We start from the raw sequence: 19,028 nt of genomic DNA on the forward strand, positions 1-19,028 counted from the left end.
AAGGCCTTTGCGATGTTAAATTGCGAAGATCTTGAGTTTTCGTTGAAGGGCGTGTCCGTGGCGGCCTGGCGAATTTCGATGATTCGCCATGAAAAATGAAGTTGCTATAACTCAGACATACAATGACCAATTTGCCCCAAACTTCAAATGTTTGATGAGACTCCGAAGCTGAACAGATTGACATGCCCATATTCAGTTATATTCATAGCGCCACCTATTGGCAACAGGAAGTGACATATTTTACGCTGCGACGAACTACTCCTAGAAATTTTATGACATCAATGTCTTTTTTGTGGTCAGTCTAATCTAAAGGCCTGTGCGATGTTCAGTTGTGAAGATCTTGAGTTTTCGTTAAATGGCTTGTTCATGGCGCCGCGACGAAGTTCGATGTCTCGCCATGAGAATAAAAGATGTTATAACTCAGGCATAAAATGTCCGATCTTCCCCAAACTTCACATGTGTGATAAGAGTCCTGGCCTGAACAGATCTTCAGGCCAATATTCCACCGGGTGTGGCAGAATGGCTCTATAGCGCCACCTATACACTTTCAACGGAGTGCGCCTCGAGCTATGTTTCACGTACATGTACAAAAATTGGTACACACATGTAACACTCCAATACCTACAAAAAAGTCTCTTGGTACGAAATCCGGATCCCAACAGGAAGTCGGTTATTTTGAATTTTCCCTTCAAAATTGCTGTTGTTTTTGCCATTTTCAGGGGTTGTACTTTAACGAACTCCTCCTAGAGATTTATTCAGATCAACACCAAACTTGGTCAGTGTAATCTAAAGCCATTTGCGATGTTAAATTGCGAAGGACTTGAGGTTTCGTTAAAGGGCGTGTCCATGGCGGCCTGACAAATTTCGATGTTTCGCCATAAAAAGGAAGTTGCTGTAACTCAGACATACAATGTCCAATCTGCCCCAAACTACACATGTTGGATAAGACTCTTGACCTGAACAAATCTACATGCCAATATTCAGTTATAGTCATAGCGCCACCTATTGGCAACAGGAAGTGACATATTTTACACTGCGACAAACTATTTCCAGAAATGTTATGACATCAATGTCTTTTTTGTGGTCAGTCTAATCTAAAGACCTGTGTGATGTTTAGTTGTGAAGATCTTGAGATTATGTTAAAAGGCGTGTCCATGGCGCCGCGACGAAATTCGATGTCTCGCCATGGGAATAAAATATGTTATAACTCAGGCATAAAATGTCCGATCTTCCCCAAACTTTAAATGTGTGATAAGGGTCCTGGCCTGAACAGACATGAAGGCAAATATTCCATTGGGTGTGGCAAAATGGCTCGATAGCGCCACCTATACACTTTCAACGGAGTGCATATGCACTTTCAATGGAGTGCGCCTCGAGCTATGTTTCACGTACATGTACAAAAATCGGTACACACATGTAACACACCAATACCTACAAAAAAGTCTCTTGGTACGAAATCCGAATCCCAACAGGAAGTCGGTTATTTAGAATTTTCTCTGCAAAATTGGCATAGTTTTTGCCATTTTCAGGGGTTGTACTTTAACGAACTCCTCCTAGAGATTTATTCAGATAAACACCAAACTTGGTCAGTGTAATCTTAAGCCCTTTGCGATGTTTAATTGCGAAGATCTTGAGGTTTCGTTAAAGGGCGTGTCCATGGCGGCCTGACAAATTTCGATGTTTCGCCATGAAAAAGGAAGCTGCTGTAACTCAGACATACAATGTCCAATCTGCCTCAAACTTCACATGTTAGATAAGACTTCTGCCCTTAACAGAGCTACATGCCCATATTCAGTTATAGTCATAGCGCCACCTGCTGGCAGCAGGAAGTGTCAATGTTTTACACTGCAAATAACTACTCCAAGAAATTTTATGACATCCAAATTTTATTTTGGTCAGTCTAATCTAAAGTTCTTTGCAATGTTAAATTGTGGAGATCTTGAGATTTTGTTAAAGGGTGTGTCCATGGCGCCATGACAAAATTTGATGTCTCGCCATCGGAAGAGAAGTTATTGTAACTCAAGCATAAAATGTTCAATCTTCCGCAAACTTCACATGTTTGATAAGAGTCCTGGCCTGAACACATCTGAAGGCCAATATTCCATTATAATGATAGCGCCACCTGCTGGCAACGGTAAGATTGGCACATATATGGGATATACTTTGATATATTCCACTTATATTCAGGACATTAAATGCATATTTCTCAACGTTCACCTTTTTACTAAAGCCACACGATGGCGGTGCGCCCGGGTGCGAGGGCCCGTTCATCGCTGCTTGCAGCTTTAATTAGGGCCCGAGCACCGAGGTGCGAGGACCCTCTTGTATCTGCTTTGTTTTTTATTATTATTAGGGCTCAAGCCTGGAGGGCGAGAGCCCTATTGTTTTCCTTAGGATTATTTTTTATTATTATTATTATTATTTTCCAACGTTACGGGGGCTTTTGGGGTCCTTAACATGCTCGAAAACTCTTGAAAATTGGCACACACCTTGGAACCTGCGGCCATTAGGGCTGGGCAGAGACAGATATACGGGCGTGGCACAGGGGCTCTACAGCGCCCCCTGGAATACTGAGGGCCATATATCATACATACTTGCACGTAGACACACGAAACTCGGTACACATGTAGATCTCATCAAACCAAACAACTTTCGTACTGCATGTCATAGGCTCCGCCCAACAGGAAGTTGGTTATTTAGGGTTTAGTATTCATATTTTTCGTCAAAGTTGTGGGGGCTTTTGGGGTCCTTAACATACTCAAAAACTCTTGAAAATTTGCGCACACTTTGGAATCTGTGGCCTTTAGGAGCCTGCAGAGGCTGGGACCCGGGCGTGGCACAGGGGCTCTACGGCGCCCCCTGGATCACAGTCAGAAATGTTGATGTATAGCTCACACATACTCACACATATGCATATGAAACTCAGTACACATATAGATCTCATCGTGCCGAACAACTTTCGTATTGCATGTCATAGGCTCCGCCCAACAGGAAGTCAGCTATTTAGAGTTATGTAAAAAGCGCATGCTCTGGAATTTGAAATACTTGTCATAGGTTTTTTTGCAGATTGCCACCAAATTCGGTCAACATGATCTCAAGACATTGGGGATGAAAAATTGCCAGGGGATTTTTGATATCTCTAACGGTTTGCTCGTGGCGAGGTGTTGAAATTATGGCGAGAAATGAGAAACAGGAAGTGTCTAATACCATCCACATACATTTCCTGATTTTAATCAAACTTCATCAGATTATTCTTTGTATGATGTCGATCGCATATATGTGACTATTAGGAGTCAAAGTTATAGCGCCACCAACTGGCAGCAGGAAGTGTGTCATTTTCAAAATGCTTTGAATTCAGCATCTTATTATTACTCAATTTGCTTCAAACTTCATCAGAATAATGTTAAAACACAGCCTATATAAATCTGCTGGGGGGATATTGATATCTAAAAATATTGTTGCCGTGGCAACATGTTAAACTGGAATACTTCTCAGGTGATTTTGAGGCATATAACATGCTTAGAATTTCATCAAACTCAGAACACATATCAGTATTTATGATAACTAGACACTGGCAAAAGTTCATAAGAGGGCGTGGAAGAGGCACTCTATAGCGCCACCTTTTGTCAAAAGTGGGGGGGTTAGTTTTAGCTACAGACACCAAACTCGGTACAAAAATTGTTCTCATCAAGACGGACAACTTTCTAATTCACAGTCATCAGCTACGATCAACAGGAAGTCAGCTATTTTGATTTGAATGTGGATTTTTTTTTTTACATTTAGCTGTGAATTAATGCATACTGCTCAGAGGAGAGTAACACTATACACACCAAATTTTGTCTACATGATGCCAAAACATTTTAAACAACTTAAATTGCCAATAGATTTTGGATAGCTTGAACGGTTTTGTCTCTGTGATTTTTTTTAAATGACATTAAAAATGGAATTATTAATTTTCCTGCATTTTTTAATTCCAAACACTTCAAAACCTTTTTTCATACAGACAAAAAGTCATTCTGAGTAAATATGGATAGTTTCACGACTTTACAACACTGTATGGGTAACAGAAAATTAAAAAACTGTCAGACATCTCATCTCACTTCTGTCCCTCTGTTTGAGTGTATGTGCTTAGACTTCCATTGTCTGAGAGAAATTGCGCCCCTACAGGTGCAATTAACGGAGTTTTAGTTTCTCTTTTAAATCGGTTAAAATACAAATAAATACTTAGATTTAATTCACACTGACAAGCTAAACCAACATATATGATTATTACCGGGTCAGGGCTCATTAATAATTGATGTGTGGTCAGTGATACGTGAGAAACAGGAGAGATTAATCACCGCTCTGAGCAGGAGCGTGTGGAATGACGAGCTCAGAAAAAACGAGTTTATTCTTGTTTCATAGCTATTAAGAATAAAGTATTGCAGCGATATCACACAATTCACAAATTAGAACACACCAAGAGCTAAATTCAGATGTTTTTGAACTGTTTGTGTGAAAATTAAATATTTGTGGCTGCCTATCTGAAATCACCGCTCCGATCAGCGCGCACAGTGCCACAAGTTCAAAACTAACAAATTTATTCTTGTTTAAGAGCTTTTTAAAATAAAATATTGCCATAAATGCACACAATACACACATTATAACACAACAAGAGCTAAATACAAGAGCTAAATAGTGTTTGTGACCCGTTTAAGTGTGCAAGACTATTTGAAAGCGCGACTGGCACAATAACATATATCTCTGGAGCTGCAGGATTCTGCCTTTCGTCGTACGAACGAACACATCACGGACAAGATTATTTCAAAATACATAATAGCTTGGCGAATATAAACGAAAACAGCCACGTGAACATAAACTGTTGAGAAATAAATCTGAAGTGGATCTACTGGATTTGAATATTAAGTGACCGCATATACCAGCTGCTTCTGTCTTCAATTTTAATCTATATATATAAAAAAGGAGACTCATTTGTCTTGGCTGCTTTTTTAATGTAGCGTATTTATTTATTTACTTTTTTATACATTTTGTATAATTTCATAGTTTATGTATTACGATTATAAAAACAAAAATAAATTTAGCCACTCACATAGAAATATCTTAGGCCTTATCCTTTTCTGACAGTTTTAGGGATTTTAAAAAATCCTAAAAAACCTTATTTGTGCTGCAAATAATAATTTCAAACTCATTTGATACTGACCTATGACATCCTCTGACATGCTATTTATTTGAATTTACATAATGTCATGGATGTAACAGTAAATCTGTTCAGCTCACAGATGAAGACTAAGCTGTAATGCAAGCAGAACACTTATAAATCATTTAAGGATTTGATAACACTGTAAAATAATGTCTTATTTGCTAACATTAGTAAATGCATTGGTAACACTTTATAATAACTGCACTCATTAGTAAATAGTCAGTTTGTGCTTTATAAAGTCTTGTCCCAACATTAATAGTCATTAGTAAGCAGCTTATAAATACAGCTATAAATAACTTTTTCTTGGTTTATAAGGACATATTTTAAAAAGGAGAGTAAAGGGTCAGTTATCTTCCTAAGAAAACTAAAACTAAAAATAAACAAACACAACACAGATTGATACAGAAATATTTATTTCAATATGCAATAAAAGGAAACTGTACACTTGAATTATATATATATATATATATATATATATATATATATATATATATATATATATATATATATATATATATATATATATATATATATGTGTGTGTGTTGGTATGTGGGAAGCACAGTTTTTGAGTGCACTGTAGACTTGCTCTCCAGGTGGATTCTGGTTGTATGCAGTCCATAAGGTATGGCTTTGTGTGTACATGTGAACAAGGAGAGGACACAAGACGTTTGAGATCATTTTTAATGGAGTTCAAGTAATAAAGAAAGACATTTGTTATGCATCTACATCCGTCTGCATGGACTCTGTACGTGTTTTAAACTTGCTAACCCCTATTATCAACGGCATTGGAAAGCCAATACACACACACAGACACATGTATATATATATATATACTTGATAAAAAAAAAAAAAAAAATATATATATATATATATATATATATATATATATATATATATATATATATATATATATATATATATAATTTTTTTTTATTTTTTTTTTTTTTATCAAGTGTACAGCTGTACAGTTTCTTTTTATCCATCTTGAAAAAATATTTCTGTGTTCTGTATCCCTCTGTGTTGTTTTTGACTTTTTAGTTTGGTAGATGAATGTTCCTTTAAATCTCATTTGTGAATGATTTAAATGTATAAATAGTCTTTGCTTTAGATGAGCTCACAAAGGACTGTCACCATTAGGACTCCCTATGCATAGGGCCCGGGATCTTGTGCAGCGCCCCTGCTGACAACTAGAATAATGTTATAATACTTAAAGTATGAAAATACAATGATTGAACTTTATAGCTTAAGAACAAAACATTTATAGCTGTATTTATGAACTGTTTAATAATGCCTATTAAAGGAGTGCTATTATTATTTTTCAAATTTAGTTATACTGTAATGTTGTTGTTTCAGCATAAAAAAAAGTTCTGCAAAGTTACTAAGCTGAAAGTCCAATTCAAAAGGAGATATTTTATTTAACAAAAAACACTTTTTAAAAACTATAATGAACAAATTGTTTGGACTACAACAAATATTGTCCGGGATTTGTGATTTCACAAATATGGACGAATGGGATGAGAATTGGTTGAGCTGCACTATAGAAAGCAACGAGTGTGATACATATGTAGTTGACCATGAAGCCTGGAAGAGAAAAACAAAACTCCTTATATTCAGGTGTGAAGAATTATTAGGCATTTTTTCCTTTACTGATAAAATAAGCCCAAAAAAAGGTTTAACTCAGATTGAAAAATGTGTTTCTAAAGTTATATATATTGTTCTGTGAATGTGATTTCAAAGTCTAGATGATTCGGATTAACCCTTTAACTGCCGTATCCCTTAAAACCTGACTGCCAGAGTGCTATTGTGAATGCATGTGCCCGCTTGGCACAGTTTACCTGATGCCACAGGGGTGGTGTTGCACTGATGGCTTGAGCCCGCCATCGCTGCTTGCAGCTATATTTATTCTTCTTCTTCTTCTTCTTCTTCTCCCGAATGAATCGCATTTTTGAGGGCTTTAACATGCTCAAAAAGTCATGAAACTTTGCACACTCGTCAAACCTGGTGAAAATTTTCGTCTGATATAGGATTCAGAAGAGGGTGTGGTAAAATGGCTCGACAGCGCCACCTATACCAAGAAAATCAACAGCCTTCCAGCTATGTTTCACGTACATGCACGAAAATTGGCACACATATGTAACACACCAATACCTACAAAAAAGACTCTTGGAGCGAAATTCTAAACCCAACAGGAAGTCGGTTATTTTTAATATTATGAGCATATTTTGTGTAATTTTGGTCATTTCCATGTGTTGTATTTTAACGAACTCCTCCTAGAGAGTTCTTCAAATCAACACCAAATTTGGTATGCCTAATCTAAAGGCCTTTGCGATGTTAAATTGCGAAGATCCTGACTTTTCGTTGAAGGGCGTGTCCGTGGCGGCCTGGCGAATTTCGATGATTCGCCATGAAAAATGAAGTTGCTATAACTCACACATACAATGACCAATCTGCCCCAAACTTCACATGTTTGATGAGACTCCGAACCTGAACAGATTGACATGCCCATATTCAGTTATAGTCATAGCGCCACCTATTGGCAACAGGAAGTGACATATTTTACGCTGCGACGAACTACTCCTAGAAATTTTATGACATCAATGTCTTTTTTGTGGTCAGTCTAATCTAAAGGCCTGTGCGATGTTCAGTTGTGAAGATCTTGAGTTTTCGTTAAAAGGCTTGTTCATGGCGCCGCGACGAAGTTCGATGTCTCGCCATGCGAATAAAAGATGTTATAACTCAGGCATAAGATGTCCGATCTTCCCCAAACTTCACATGTGTGATAAGAGTCCTGGCCTGAACAGATCTTCAGGCCAATATTCCACCGGGTGTGGCAGAATGGCTCTATAGCGCCACCTATACACTTTCAACGGAGTGCGCCTCGAGCTATGTTTCACGTACATGTACAAAAATTGGTACACACATGTAACACTCCAATACCTACAAAAAAGTATCTTGGTACGAAATCCGGATCTCAACAGGAAGTCGGTTATTTTGAATTTTCCCTTCAAAATTGCTGTTGTTTTTGCCATTTTCAGGGGTTGTACTTTAACGAACTCCTCCTAGAGATTTATTCAGATCAACACCAAACTTGGTCAGTGTAATCTAAAGCCATTTGCGATGTTAAATTGCGAAGGACTTGAGGTTTCGTTAAAGGGCGTGTCCATGGCGGCCTGACAAATTTCGATGTTTCGCCATAAAAAGGAAGTTGCTGTAACTCAGACATACAATGTCCAATCTGCCCCAAACTACACATGTTGGATAAGACTCTTGACCTGAACAAATCTACATGCCAATATTCAGTTATAGTCATAGCGCCACCTATTGGCAACAGGAAGTGACATATTTTACACTGCGACAAACTATTTCCAGAAATGTTATGACATCAATGTCTTTTTTGTGGTCAGTCTAATCTAAAGACCTGTGTGATGTTTAGTTGTGAAGATCTTGAGATTATGTTAAAAGGCGTGTCCATGGCGCCGCGACGAAGTTCGATGTCTCGCCATGGGAATAAAATATGTTATAACTCAGGCATAAAATGTCTGATCTTCCCCAAACTTCACATGTGTGATAAGGGTCCTGGCCTGAACAGATATGAAGGCAAATATTCCATTGGGTGTGGCAAAATGGCTCGATAGCGCCACCTATACACTTTCAACGGAGTGCATATGCACTTTCAATGGAGTGCGCCTCGAGCTATGTTTCACGTACATGTACAAAAATCGGTACACACATGTAACACACCAATACCTACAAAAAAGTCTCTTGGTACGAAATCCGAATCCCAACAGGAAGTCGGTTATTTAGAATTTTCTCTGCAAAATTGGCATAGTTTTTGCCATTTTCAGGGGTTGTACTTTAACGAACTCCTCCTAGAGATTTATTCAGATAAACACCAAACTTGGTCAGTGTAATCTTAAGCCCTTTGCGATGTTTAATTGCGAAGATCTTGAGGTTTCGTTAAAGGGCGTGTCCATGGCGGCCTGACAAATTTCGATGTTTCGCCATGAAAAAGGAAGCTGCTGTAACTCAGACATACAATGTCCAATCTGCCTCAAACTTCACATGTTAGATAAGACTTCTGCCCTTAACAGATCTACATGCCCATATTCAGTCATAGTCATAGCGCCACCTGCTGGCAGCAGGAAGTGTCAATGTTTTACACTGCAAATAACTACTCCAAGAAATGTTATGACATCCAAATTTTATTTTGGTCAGTCTAATCTAAAGTTCTTTGCAATGTTAAATTGTGGAGATCTTGAGATTTTGTTAAAGGGTGTGTCCATGGCGCCATGACAAAATTTGATGTCTCGCCATCGGAAGAGAAGTTGTTGTAACTCAGGCATTAAATGTTCAATCTTCCCTAAACTTCACATGTTCGATAAGAGTCCTGGCCTGAACACATCTGAAGGCCAATATTCCATTATAATGACAGCGCCACCTGCTTACAACAGGAAAATTGGCAGATATATGGAATAAACTTTGACATATTCCACTTATATTTCTGAGTTTAAATGCATATTTCTCACCGTTCACATATCTACTAAAGCCACTTACTGCCGGTGAGCCCGGGTGCGAGGGCCCGTTCATCGCTGCTTGCAGCTTTAATTTTCACTTGTTTCCGTGTCAGACCATTTTCAACACACCCACATCCGAATTCCCCCCCCCCCCCCTCTTCACTTGCCAATGGTCCAGATTTAAGCTTTTTTTTTCATGCATCGGCTCTGAATGATGTGGGGGGGGGGGGGGTTGGGTGTTATTATTATTATTAAAAGGATTTCTCTATTTTTTCCACTCAATAGTCTACAATACAATAGCCATATAAGCGTAGTGTAATTATAATAATAAAACATAGTAGGAAATTCAGTGATATTGGCTGTGCAATATCAACTTTTTTCATTGGCCAATACCGGCCAAATTTCTCAGGCAAAGTAAAATCGCAAAGCATAGAGGACACGGAGATCGACAGACAAGACAGAGCAGGTTACTTATGTTATAAAAAAATAATCTAAGCACTCAGATTCTGTCAATTTTATTACAAAATTCAAGTAATAAGTTCTGCCGCTTGTAAATGTGACGTGACAGATCCCTATAATGGCAGGATCATCTCTAGCTAATAGTAAATATACACGAATGAACAATGTTGAAAGATACATAAATTAATATCCCTCCTCATATCGATCAATCAGTTTTTTTCAATGCCCAAAGAGGTCAATAAAACTGCTGGAGAACAATTATGTCACATAACATTTACCTCAGGAAAGCCATTTAATTACCATATATGTAGCACGTTGACTAGAAAGCCAATTATCTAGACAATTGTTCTAAAACCCATTATACTGGACAGTCTCCTTATACATGGTGTCAAAACGATATGTTAGGTTACATAAAAAAATAAACTTGCTAGCATATGAAAGGTTTCCATGTCATTATTGTGGTGTTTTAATCGCTTAACAATTAATCTTATTATTATTATTTTTTTCAAAGCAAAATTTCACCAGCTACTTAGATTACAACCATCTGAATATACTATATATAACATAGCCTACTTTCCTTCAGCCAGCCATGGGAAATATACTTTTGCTCTTTGTATTATTAGGCTCATTCATTCATTCATTCTTTCTTTCTTTCTTTCTAACTTCCAAAGAAAATAAAGAAATGTTCTCTCACTTTTAACTTACTTTACTGTAAGCTTATTTCTTTACAATTGCAAATATCTGAGACACACTGAACAAGTTCCACAGACATTTTACAAACAAAAATGTAACAATGAACCCCATAATCCTCATCCTTATGGACTGCACCAGATTTGCCAGTTCTTGCTGTGAGATGATTCAGCACTCTTCCACTAAGAAAATACTAAATTATCTTTAATAATTTTAAGTTCAGCCAGTACATTTTTCAGCCAGTAAATATTACATACGTGTATGTTATATACCAGTGCGTTCAGGTTCACTAAGTCAATGTACAATGAATCAAAAACAGTTGATAGAAACAGAGTTATCATGAATTAAGCCAGGCATGTTCTGGCAATCAGGACTTTCCTGGTGGGCTGGTCGAGTGGTGGACTGTTTTATGCAAAACTAAGGAGATGCTTGTTTCTATTATTGCACCTATATTAAATATTTGGAAATATATATGTCACTTTTATAGAGGTTGTTTTCTTTATGTGTTAAGTTAAAATATATATATATATATATATAAAATTTTAATTTTAATTTTATTGAAAATTTTAATTCTGTAAGAGCCTGGTTACACATCGGTCTTAGTATCTTACATAAATTAGGTGAAAACCTCTTACAAATTTTATAGCTAATTTTTAAAGAATAATTGACCCAAAAATTTAAATTCACAGTGAGAAATTATGGGCTAAATTGAATTTTTTCCTGTGATCAATATAAGCCCCAGCCCTGCCCTGCTGGAAAGTGATTAGGTATTCTGGGTAAGCCTGTACATCATTGAAGATCACAAACATGGTTGGTTTGGTCATGTTATCAGTCACACTGTTATAGAGATCAGCACTACTGGAGCTCTTCGCAGGAGGGACAGGAAGGCCTTGTTTTCCTTGAGTAAAGTCACCAACAAGAACCCTGGCGAGGTACATGCGTTTGTGTCCGTTGAAATCAGGTTTAGAGTAACCTTGGGCTGAGTAACATGGGTCCACAGCAAAATATGTACCATTCCCATACATGGCTCCTAAAAACAGGCCAAGAACAAAATACTATTGATATAAAATACAAGTGAAAAAAACAAAAAACAAATAAAGTTAATACTGAATCTGACTGATACCATGCATGCCAGCGAAGCTGCGATTGAAGCCGTGATGGTTGATCTGATCGGTCTTATCAGGGCCAGTTCCATGAAAGAGAAGCTTTTCGTTGTTTTTATGCTTGTTTTTGTCTTCCAGTTCCTCCTTTTTAATCATGTAGCTTTTCCAAAGTGCACTGTTCTGGACTCTTTTAATCTAAAATCAAAAATAAATATTTACTTTTATGTAAACATTAGTTTCAGAGCAGAACCTTTCAAAACTAAAGAATAGATTTATCTTTAGTTTAGTCTTACTTCAATGATGTTATAGGTTAGATTGGTTCTACTGAACTCTTTCTCCACATCTGCATATTCCTTTGAGCCTGCTGTGAGATTTACAAGAACAACTGGCTGTCCTTTCATGTCCTCCCAGTGTAAGGGCAAAGGGCCATGATCTCGTCTTGTGGCCTCTTTGAGAACTAAATCAGGCTTATATTCATTATTGTTAATCTTCATTCTCATTGTAGACCGTCTCTTCTGAAAGGCCCGTTCCAGCTGATAATTATTCAACATGTCAAAGTTTGTAGCACTTTGTCTATTCTCCTGATACTGGCACTTAACCACACTCCTGTTGGAAAATTCCTCACATCTTAGTTTTTCCTTTCTTTCCACCTTTCTGATCATGTCTTGAATACGACTGTCTGCAGTGTGAACGTCTCTTGTCAGACCCTCCAGTGTGATGACAGAGTCTTGGCCTTTCTTCTCAAGCCGGACACTGACTGTGAGCTCCCTCTGCATGGCGTTCAGTGTTTCTCCATCCTCCCTGGTGAAATGAGCAATGGCTGGATCATGGATTGGGATGGTCACATGCACCTGTAATATCATGCTGTTGATCATGTCCTTGGCTTCACTCAGGTCCTCTGGTGTCTCCCCACACAGCTGAAACACAGCTGGCTCAATTTCTTCACCAACCAAAAAAAATCCCCCCCGGCCCCCAAAAAAAATTGGAATTAGCATACTTTTATTATTCTTTAAATAACCTTTAATTCGGTAGGCACATGTTTATCTTTCTATACTTTCTTACCAAATCTTCTGATCATGCTTTGATTCCATCCTTGTACTTGCATAGCACGCACACCAAGAGAAGAAGTGAAGACTCGACCACGAGGCCCTAAAGACAAACAAAAAAAAGGTATAAGTAACTCAGTTTTTTTTTCTTGCTAAATTTTTTAGGTAAACCATCAACTGTATCTTGAAATAAATCACCATCCTCTTCCAGCATGTCATCTTCCTGAAGAACCACCACAAATCGTTTTTCCTTTAGCAGCATTGAGATCATCATTTTACCCTGATCTTTGAAGTACTTTTTCGCTCCTGACTTTTGTAAGATCAGTGTGTCTGTGTAGAGACCATTTGCCAACCTTTTAAACAGAGTCATAGCTGGCTGAACAAATGTACACTCACCAGACAGTTTGATCCAGGGTCTCTTTGAATCAAAAAGGACTTTCACCTCATCAGATTTAATAAGGTGCTGCCATTCTTGTGATTTGTGGACTTGTATGAATGCAGCTGCTGCATGTGATTTGACACTAACAGTTTCTTCAATTCTAGTGTGTTTCTCAATGAAACATCTTAAATTTTCACTGACCTCCATCACTGGTTCTCTGAATCCAGTCACCATAACTTTGTCTCTCTGTTTAGATAAATATATAATGACAGATGTCTTTTTGGAAGTATTGAACAATTCTTGCAATTGTTTTTTAAGATCCTGCCACTCCGGCATTTGAAGGACACACTGATCTTCTACAACAAGGACTTTGGTTGTAAGAACTGTATTTATCCTCTTCTCTGCCTCTTTAAGTGCTCTTTCTGTGCTCCCAATCACAACGACATCTCTATTTGCAATTGTGTAGACAGCCGTTATTCCATGAGATATGAAGAGATCTCTGGACATTTCATCACAGTCCACTGATTTCAAGAACTCCAGGATTGAACGATCAATCTGTAAGAACTTCTGTTTCATATTTATTTTCTTCTCAAGGACCCAATATTTGAAGGCAAGAGTATCTGTATGAAGACCTGATAAAACTAATCTGTTCATCTTTTTGTTGTAGTCAATTTGCAGATGTGGATAAACAGTTTTCAGGCCATCTTGTTCAAGCAGAGAGTACATGGCAGGAGAAATCTCCATGTCCTCTGTCACACTGTTCTTCTCTCTCTCCAGTTGATTTGTTCCTCTCTCCAAAAACTTCTCTATGATGGGTTTCAGTCCAGTTATCTCATGGGCCATTCCTGCCAGTGTCAGCACACCTTTAGAAGTATCCAAGTCTATTAAAACCTGATCTTTCACTACTTTCTTAATATCACTCTCTACTTTTGACCACAAGGCATGTGACATGGACCACTCAGATATTGTGTAGTTTGAGATCATTTTCTTGAAGGCATCAATTGCATTCTCGCTCCAGCCTTCAATGTGTCTTCTGGTAATTCCTTTCCGTTTCAGTAATGCTGGATCAGGACTGAGCAAAACTTCAGGTTTGTCCATGTTTATTTGGCAGAAGTGTGAGCTAATCTGGTCTTTAATGGAGGAAATCTGTCCTTTCCTGAGGATTAACTCTCTGATGGCAGAATGTACACTGACTGTAACGGGTTCAGGCAGCTTCATTTGTGGTCTGTTGCCACCATACAAGACTGTATCCAGTGATTTAAAGTAGGGATATATCTTGACTGGAACATCACAGATTTTAGTCTCTTGCTCCAAAACTCTCTTTTTGGCTGAAAAATAATAAAAGTTACAGGTGCAATAAATGAAAACATTGCTGTTCACAAAATTAGTCAAGGGTTAGCAAATCTGGAACTGTAAATGCAAATACTATCAGCACTTGTAGATGTATTTACCTTCTTCCCCTTTAAAAGTAATAATGGCTGCTTGCTCTGCTGGAATTGTTATAATTTCTTCTACTGGACCGCCCTGTTTCTCAAAATACAGTTCCAGCAGCATCTTATCATTTTTGGCCTCAGCTGGAAGATCCTCCACTCGCACACATGTGCTTCTCTCCAGTGCACGGGCCCTCAGATTATACTGCTTAAACTTTTCATGTGTCTTGCTGTCCTGAAGAAACTTTTCTGCAGCTGGAAGAAATTAAATTTTAAAGAATTTTCCAAGACCTATTTAACCAAGTCATAAAACAGCAACATACAACTATATCAATATCACAAATCACATTTGTTTACTTTCCCCAGTGTCATTGTTTAAATCTTAGCCTTGTGCATTGACGATTTAGATCATGGTTTGAGATATATAATCTACATTTTTTTTTTTACCCAAAAAGTCATAATGTAAATTGTTAACTTACATAAGATATATAAATTAAAACCTAAATCGGGTCATAAAGGATATAGTAGTAAATAATGTAAAGTTCATCTAAAGAAAACTAATGAGTATACTTGCAGTATAAAACTACTAGACTAGTAGTTTAATGGGACTATACTTCAAAGTGTACAAAGTATTTAATTAGTAAACTATCAGTATACCTTTTTCCACTTTTAGTATAATTGCAATACAAACAAGGTAAACTAGTTAGGTAAAAAAGTTTGCTACAGTTATACATAAAAGTATACTTTTATACAGTGGGTACGAAAAGTATTCAGACCCCCTTAAAATTTTCACTTTTCTATATTGCAGCCATTTGCTAAAATCATTCAAGTTCTTTTTTTTTTTTACTCATTAATGTACACACAGCACCCCATATTGACAGAAAAACACTGAATTTTTGACATTTAAAAAAGAAAACCTGAAATATCACATGGTCCTAAGTATTCAGGCCCTTTGCTCAGTATTTAGTAGAAGCACCCTTTTGATCTAATACAGCCATGAGTCTTTTTGGAAAAGATGCAACAAGTTTTTCACACCTGGATTTGGGGATACTCTGCCATTCCTAATTGCAGATCAATTGAGTTTAAGTCAGGGCTCTGGCTGGGCCATTCAAGAACAGTCACAGAGTTGTTGTGAAGCCACTCGTTCGTTATTTTAGCTGTGTGCTTAAAGTCATTGTCTTGTTGGAAGGTGAACCTTCGGCCCAGTCTGAGGTCCTGAGGACTCTGGAGAAGGTTTTTTTTTCCAGGATATCCCTGTACTTGGGATTCATCTTTCCCTCAATTGCAACCAGTCGTCCTGTCCCTGCAGCTGAAAAACACCCCCACAGCTTGATGCTGCCACCACCTGCCAATAGCTCAGTTTAGCCAGACAGCCAGCTCTAGGAAGGGTTCTGGTCATCCCAAACGTCTTCCATTTAAGGAATTATGGAGGCCAAAAACACTGTGCTCTTAGGAACCTTAAGTTTAACCTAGGCCAGATCTGTGCCTTGCCACAATTCTGTCTCTGAGCTCTTCAGGCAGTTCCTTTGACCTCAGATTCTCATTTGCTCTGACATGCACTGTGAGCTGTAAGGTCTTATATAGACAGGTGTGTGGCTTTCCTAATCAAGTCCAATCATTATAATCAAACACAGCTGGACATAAATGAAGGTGTAGAACCATCTCAAGGATGATTAGAAGAAATGGACAGCACCTGAATTAAGTATTTATATATATATATATATATATATATATATATATATATATATATATATATATATATATATATATATATAAATCTGCAAAAATTCTGTGTTTTTCTGTCAATGTGAGGTGCTGTGTGTACATTATTGAGGAAAAAAAGTGACCTTAAATGATTTTAGCAAATGGTTGCAATATAACAAAGAGTGTAACATTTAAGGGGACCTGAATACTTTCAGTACCCACTGTACACTTTAAAGTGGGCCAATTTAGTCCCAAGGAGTATTTAAACAGTGCACTTACAAGTTTACTACTAGAACACAGATATTTGTATACTTGCTACATAAAGTATACTTAAAAATATATTTGAACCTTACTTAAGTATACATAGTAAAATAAACTTGAAGTATATACTTTTTCATAAAGGAAAATCCATGTACTTTAAATGTATATTTTATAGTAGTAGAGCAACTTACCATTGGGATTTATAAAAGTCACAACAGCTTTTCTTAATTCTGGTATTAATTCCATGCTAAAGTCATTTACAGAAAGACCGCTGATGTTCTCCACCAGAAGAGTCAAAACAACTTGTTTAACATCATCTGGAAGGTTCTCCAGGACCACAGCACTTGATTCACTTCGATCTTTAAGGCAAAATAAAAGGGACATACAGCATGTGTGCAAATTATTTGTTGTAATGTCAGCTAGGCGTGTCAGTTACAGGTAATAAACAAAATAGTGTTTTCTATCAATCTGTACCTAACTGATATCTTTATTACTTAAAATCAATGTACTAACAAGCACAGCAGCGGTTATGGGACCACAACCTAACCAATAAAGATTACATGCAGTAAGAGACCAAAGTTCAGATGATTTACTTACTTGGTTCCTGATATCCACATGCCTGCTCTGTCTGAAATCACAAAGATGTAAATAATTTACAATTATATATATGGGCAATTTAACAAGTATAGTTTTTGTTCTTTCTACTCTCTACAGGCTTTCAAACAATATAGAGAAATGACAGCCATATTTCAAAATTCGTAAAACTGAATTATAATTTTTAATGATCATTCTCTTAATATAGAGTTACTTCATGCAGTCTAAACATTTTTATTAAAGGCATTGTGTTCCTAATTCTGCATTTAGTAAACATTCTACTCACTTTTGGTCCAGTGCTGTCTGCCTGTTCCTCTGCATCACTGGGTTTGTACACTTTCAGCTTGATTTGTTGATTGTCAATGTTAATAATGTGTTCTGCCTTTGAGAGTACTTCATCTCGGACTTAAAAACAAACTCAGATTTGTTCAGATACATCACAATACGTCAAAACAAAGAACAACACAGTAAGTTCTGCAACATTTTATGTGTCCATTAAAATTGAATTAATATATATTTTTTCAATATACTGCAATATATACAATATATGCAATATATGCTATATATTGATGCATATTAATTGCCCTTATTAAAGGATTTTAAATGCACAACACGGAGGGAAGCCGTTGTCCCTTACTTATAAAGAGCAGATTAAAGATTACAGATAGAAGACTATTAGTATTCAGTTTTACAGTCACAGTTATTAAATGTGGAAGAGAGAGAAGTTAAATCCTTACCTCTTGAAACTGTTATATATTTTAATTAGAGGATTCCAAAACACCAATGAGCAAAAATCACTGGTAGCCCACATTTATTTAGAGTTTCAACTGTACATGGTCTTTTTTCTTTTCTTTTTTTTTAATTAGGCTGCACATTTTTTAACTAGTCTAAGTATTAACTTCTTTATAATATTTTTTTTTTAAATATATGACAACTACTTAAGTTTGTTGTACTTTGTATTTGAACCTGAAATGACTTTAAATGTGTTTTGTGTTTAGCACTTACTGTGAGATGATTTGAACAGAATCGTAGCATAGTTACTCCCGTCATTATATTGTATGATGCAATCTCCTCCCTGAGATTTTTTCTTACTCTGAAAATGAATCTGAAGTTTATTTTTCATATTTTTTGCCGGCCCCCAGTCTCCCTCGACAATGACGGGATAATGATGTTCCTCCATCGTTTTCTTTCTGGTCAATGTGCAAATTATTTGCAGTCAGTGTATATATAGATGATCACACCCCCTCTGCTTATTTTCACTTTCATTTCTTCGTCTTGGTTCAGTTTCAGAAATAGTAGCTATAACCGAATTTAGAATAGTAGCTAGAATAATAGCAAAAATTATTTTATTTTTTTAACTTGCATCAATACAAAGTAATAAAAACATTAAAATGTGTAATCTACAGAAAATGAAAATTTTGACAAAATTACAAAAACATTAATCTGAAACATTTTACAGGTTCTAAACAACAACTATTTAAGACAAAGGTGTGTGCAATTTTTTAAGTTTACAGTGAAATTACCATAACCAGCTAAAACTTATTATGTTAGTCTTCTATTAGGTTCAGCAAATAATAATTATAATACGGATTTGCTCCCGTCATTATATTGCATGGCACAGTCTCCTCCCTGAGATTTTTTTTTTTT

General features: G+C 36.8%; 1 protein-coding gene across 1 annotated transcript; it reads right to left on the reverse strand.

Annotated features, from left to right (window-relative positions):
- Nucleotides 1–10,238: 10,238 nt before the first annotated feature.
- On the reverse strand, nt 10,239–18,621 carry LOC127966281 (protein mono-ADP-ribosyltransferase PARP14). The gene is made up of 10 exons (XM_052567174.1): nt 18,387–18,621; nt 17,668–17,786; nt 17,385–17,415; nt 16,979–17,146; nt 14,844–15,077; nt 13,212–14,720; nt 13,030–13,116; nt 12,261–12,907; nt 11,988–12,162; nt 10,239–11,894 (listed from the first exon to the last, which is right to left on the reverse strand). The coding sequence occupies exons 1-10, from the start codon at nt 18,559–18,561 to the stop codon at nt 11,548–11,550; spliced, it is 3,492 nt and encodes a 1,163-aa protein (XP_052423134.1). The 5' UTR covers nt 18,562–18,621; the 3' UTR covers nt 10,239–11,547.
- Nucleotides 18,622–19,028: the final 407 nt, after the last annotated feature.

The sequence above is a fragment of the Carassius gibelio genome, chromosome B10 (assembly GCF_023724105.1).
Source record: "Carassius gibelio isolate Cgi1373 ecotype wild population from Czech Republic chromosome B10, carGib1.2-hapl.c, whole genome shotgun sequence".
In the NCBI taxonomy this organism is placed as follows: Eukaryota; Metazoa; Chordata; class Actinopteri; order Cypriniformes; family Cyprinidae; genus Carassius; species Carassius gibelio.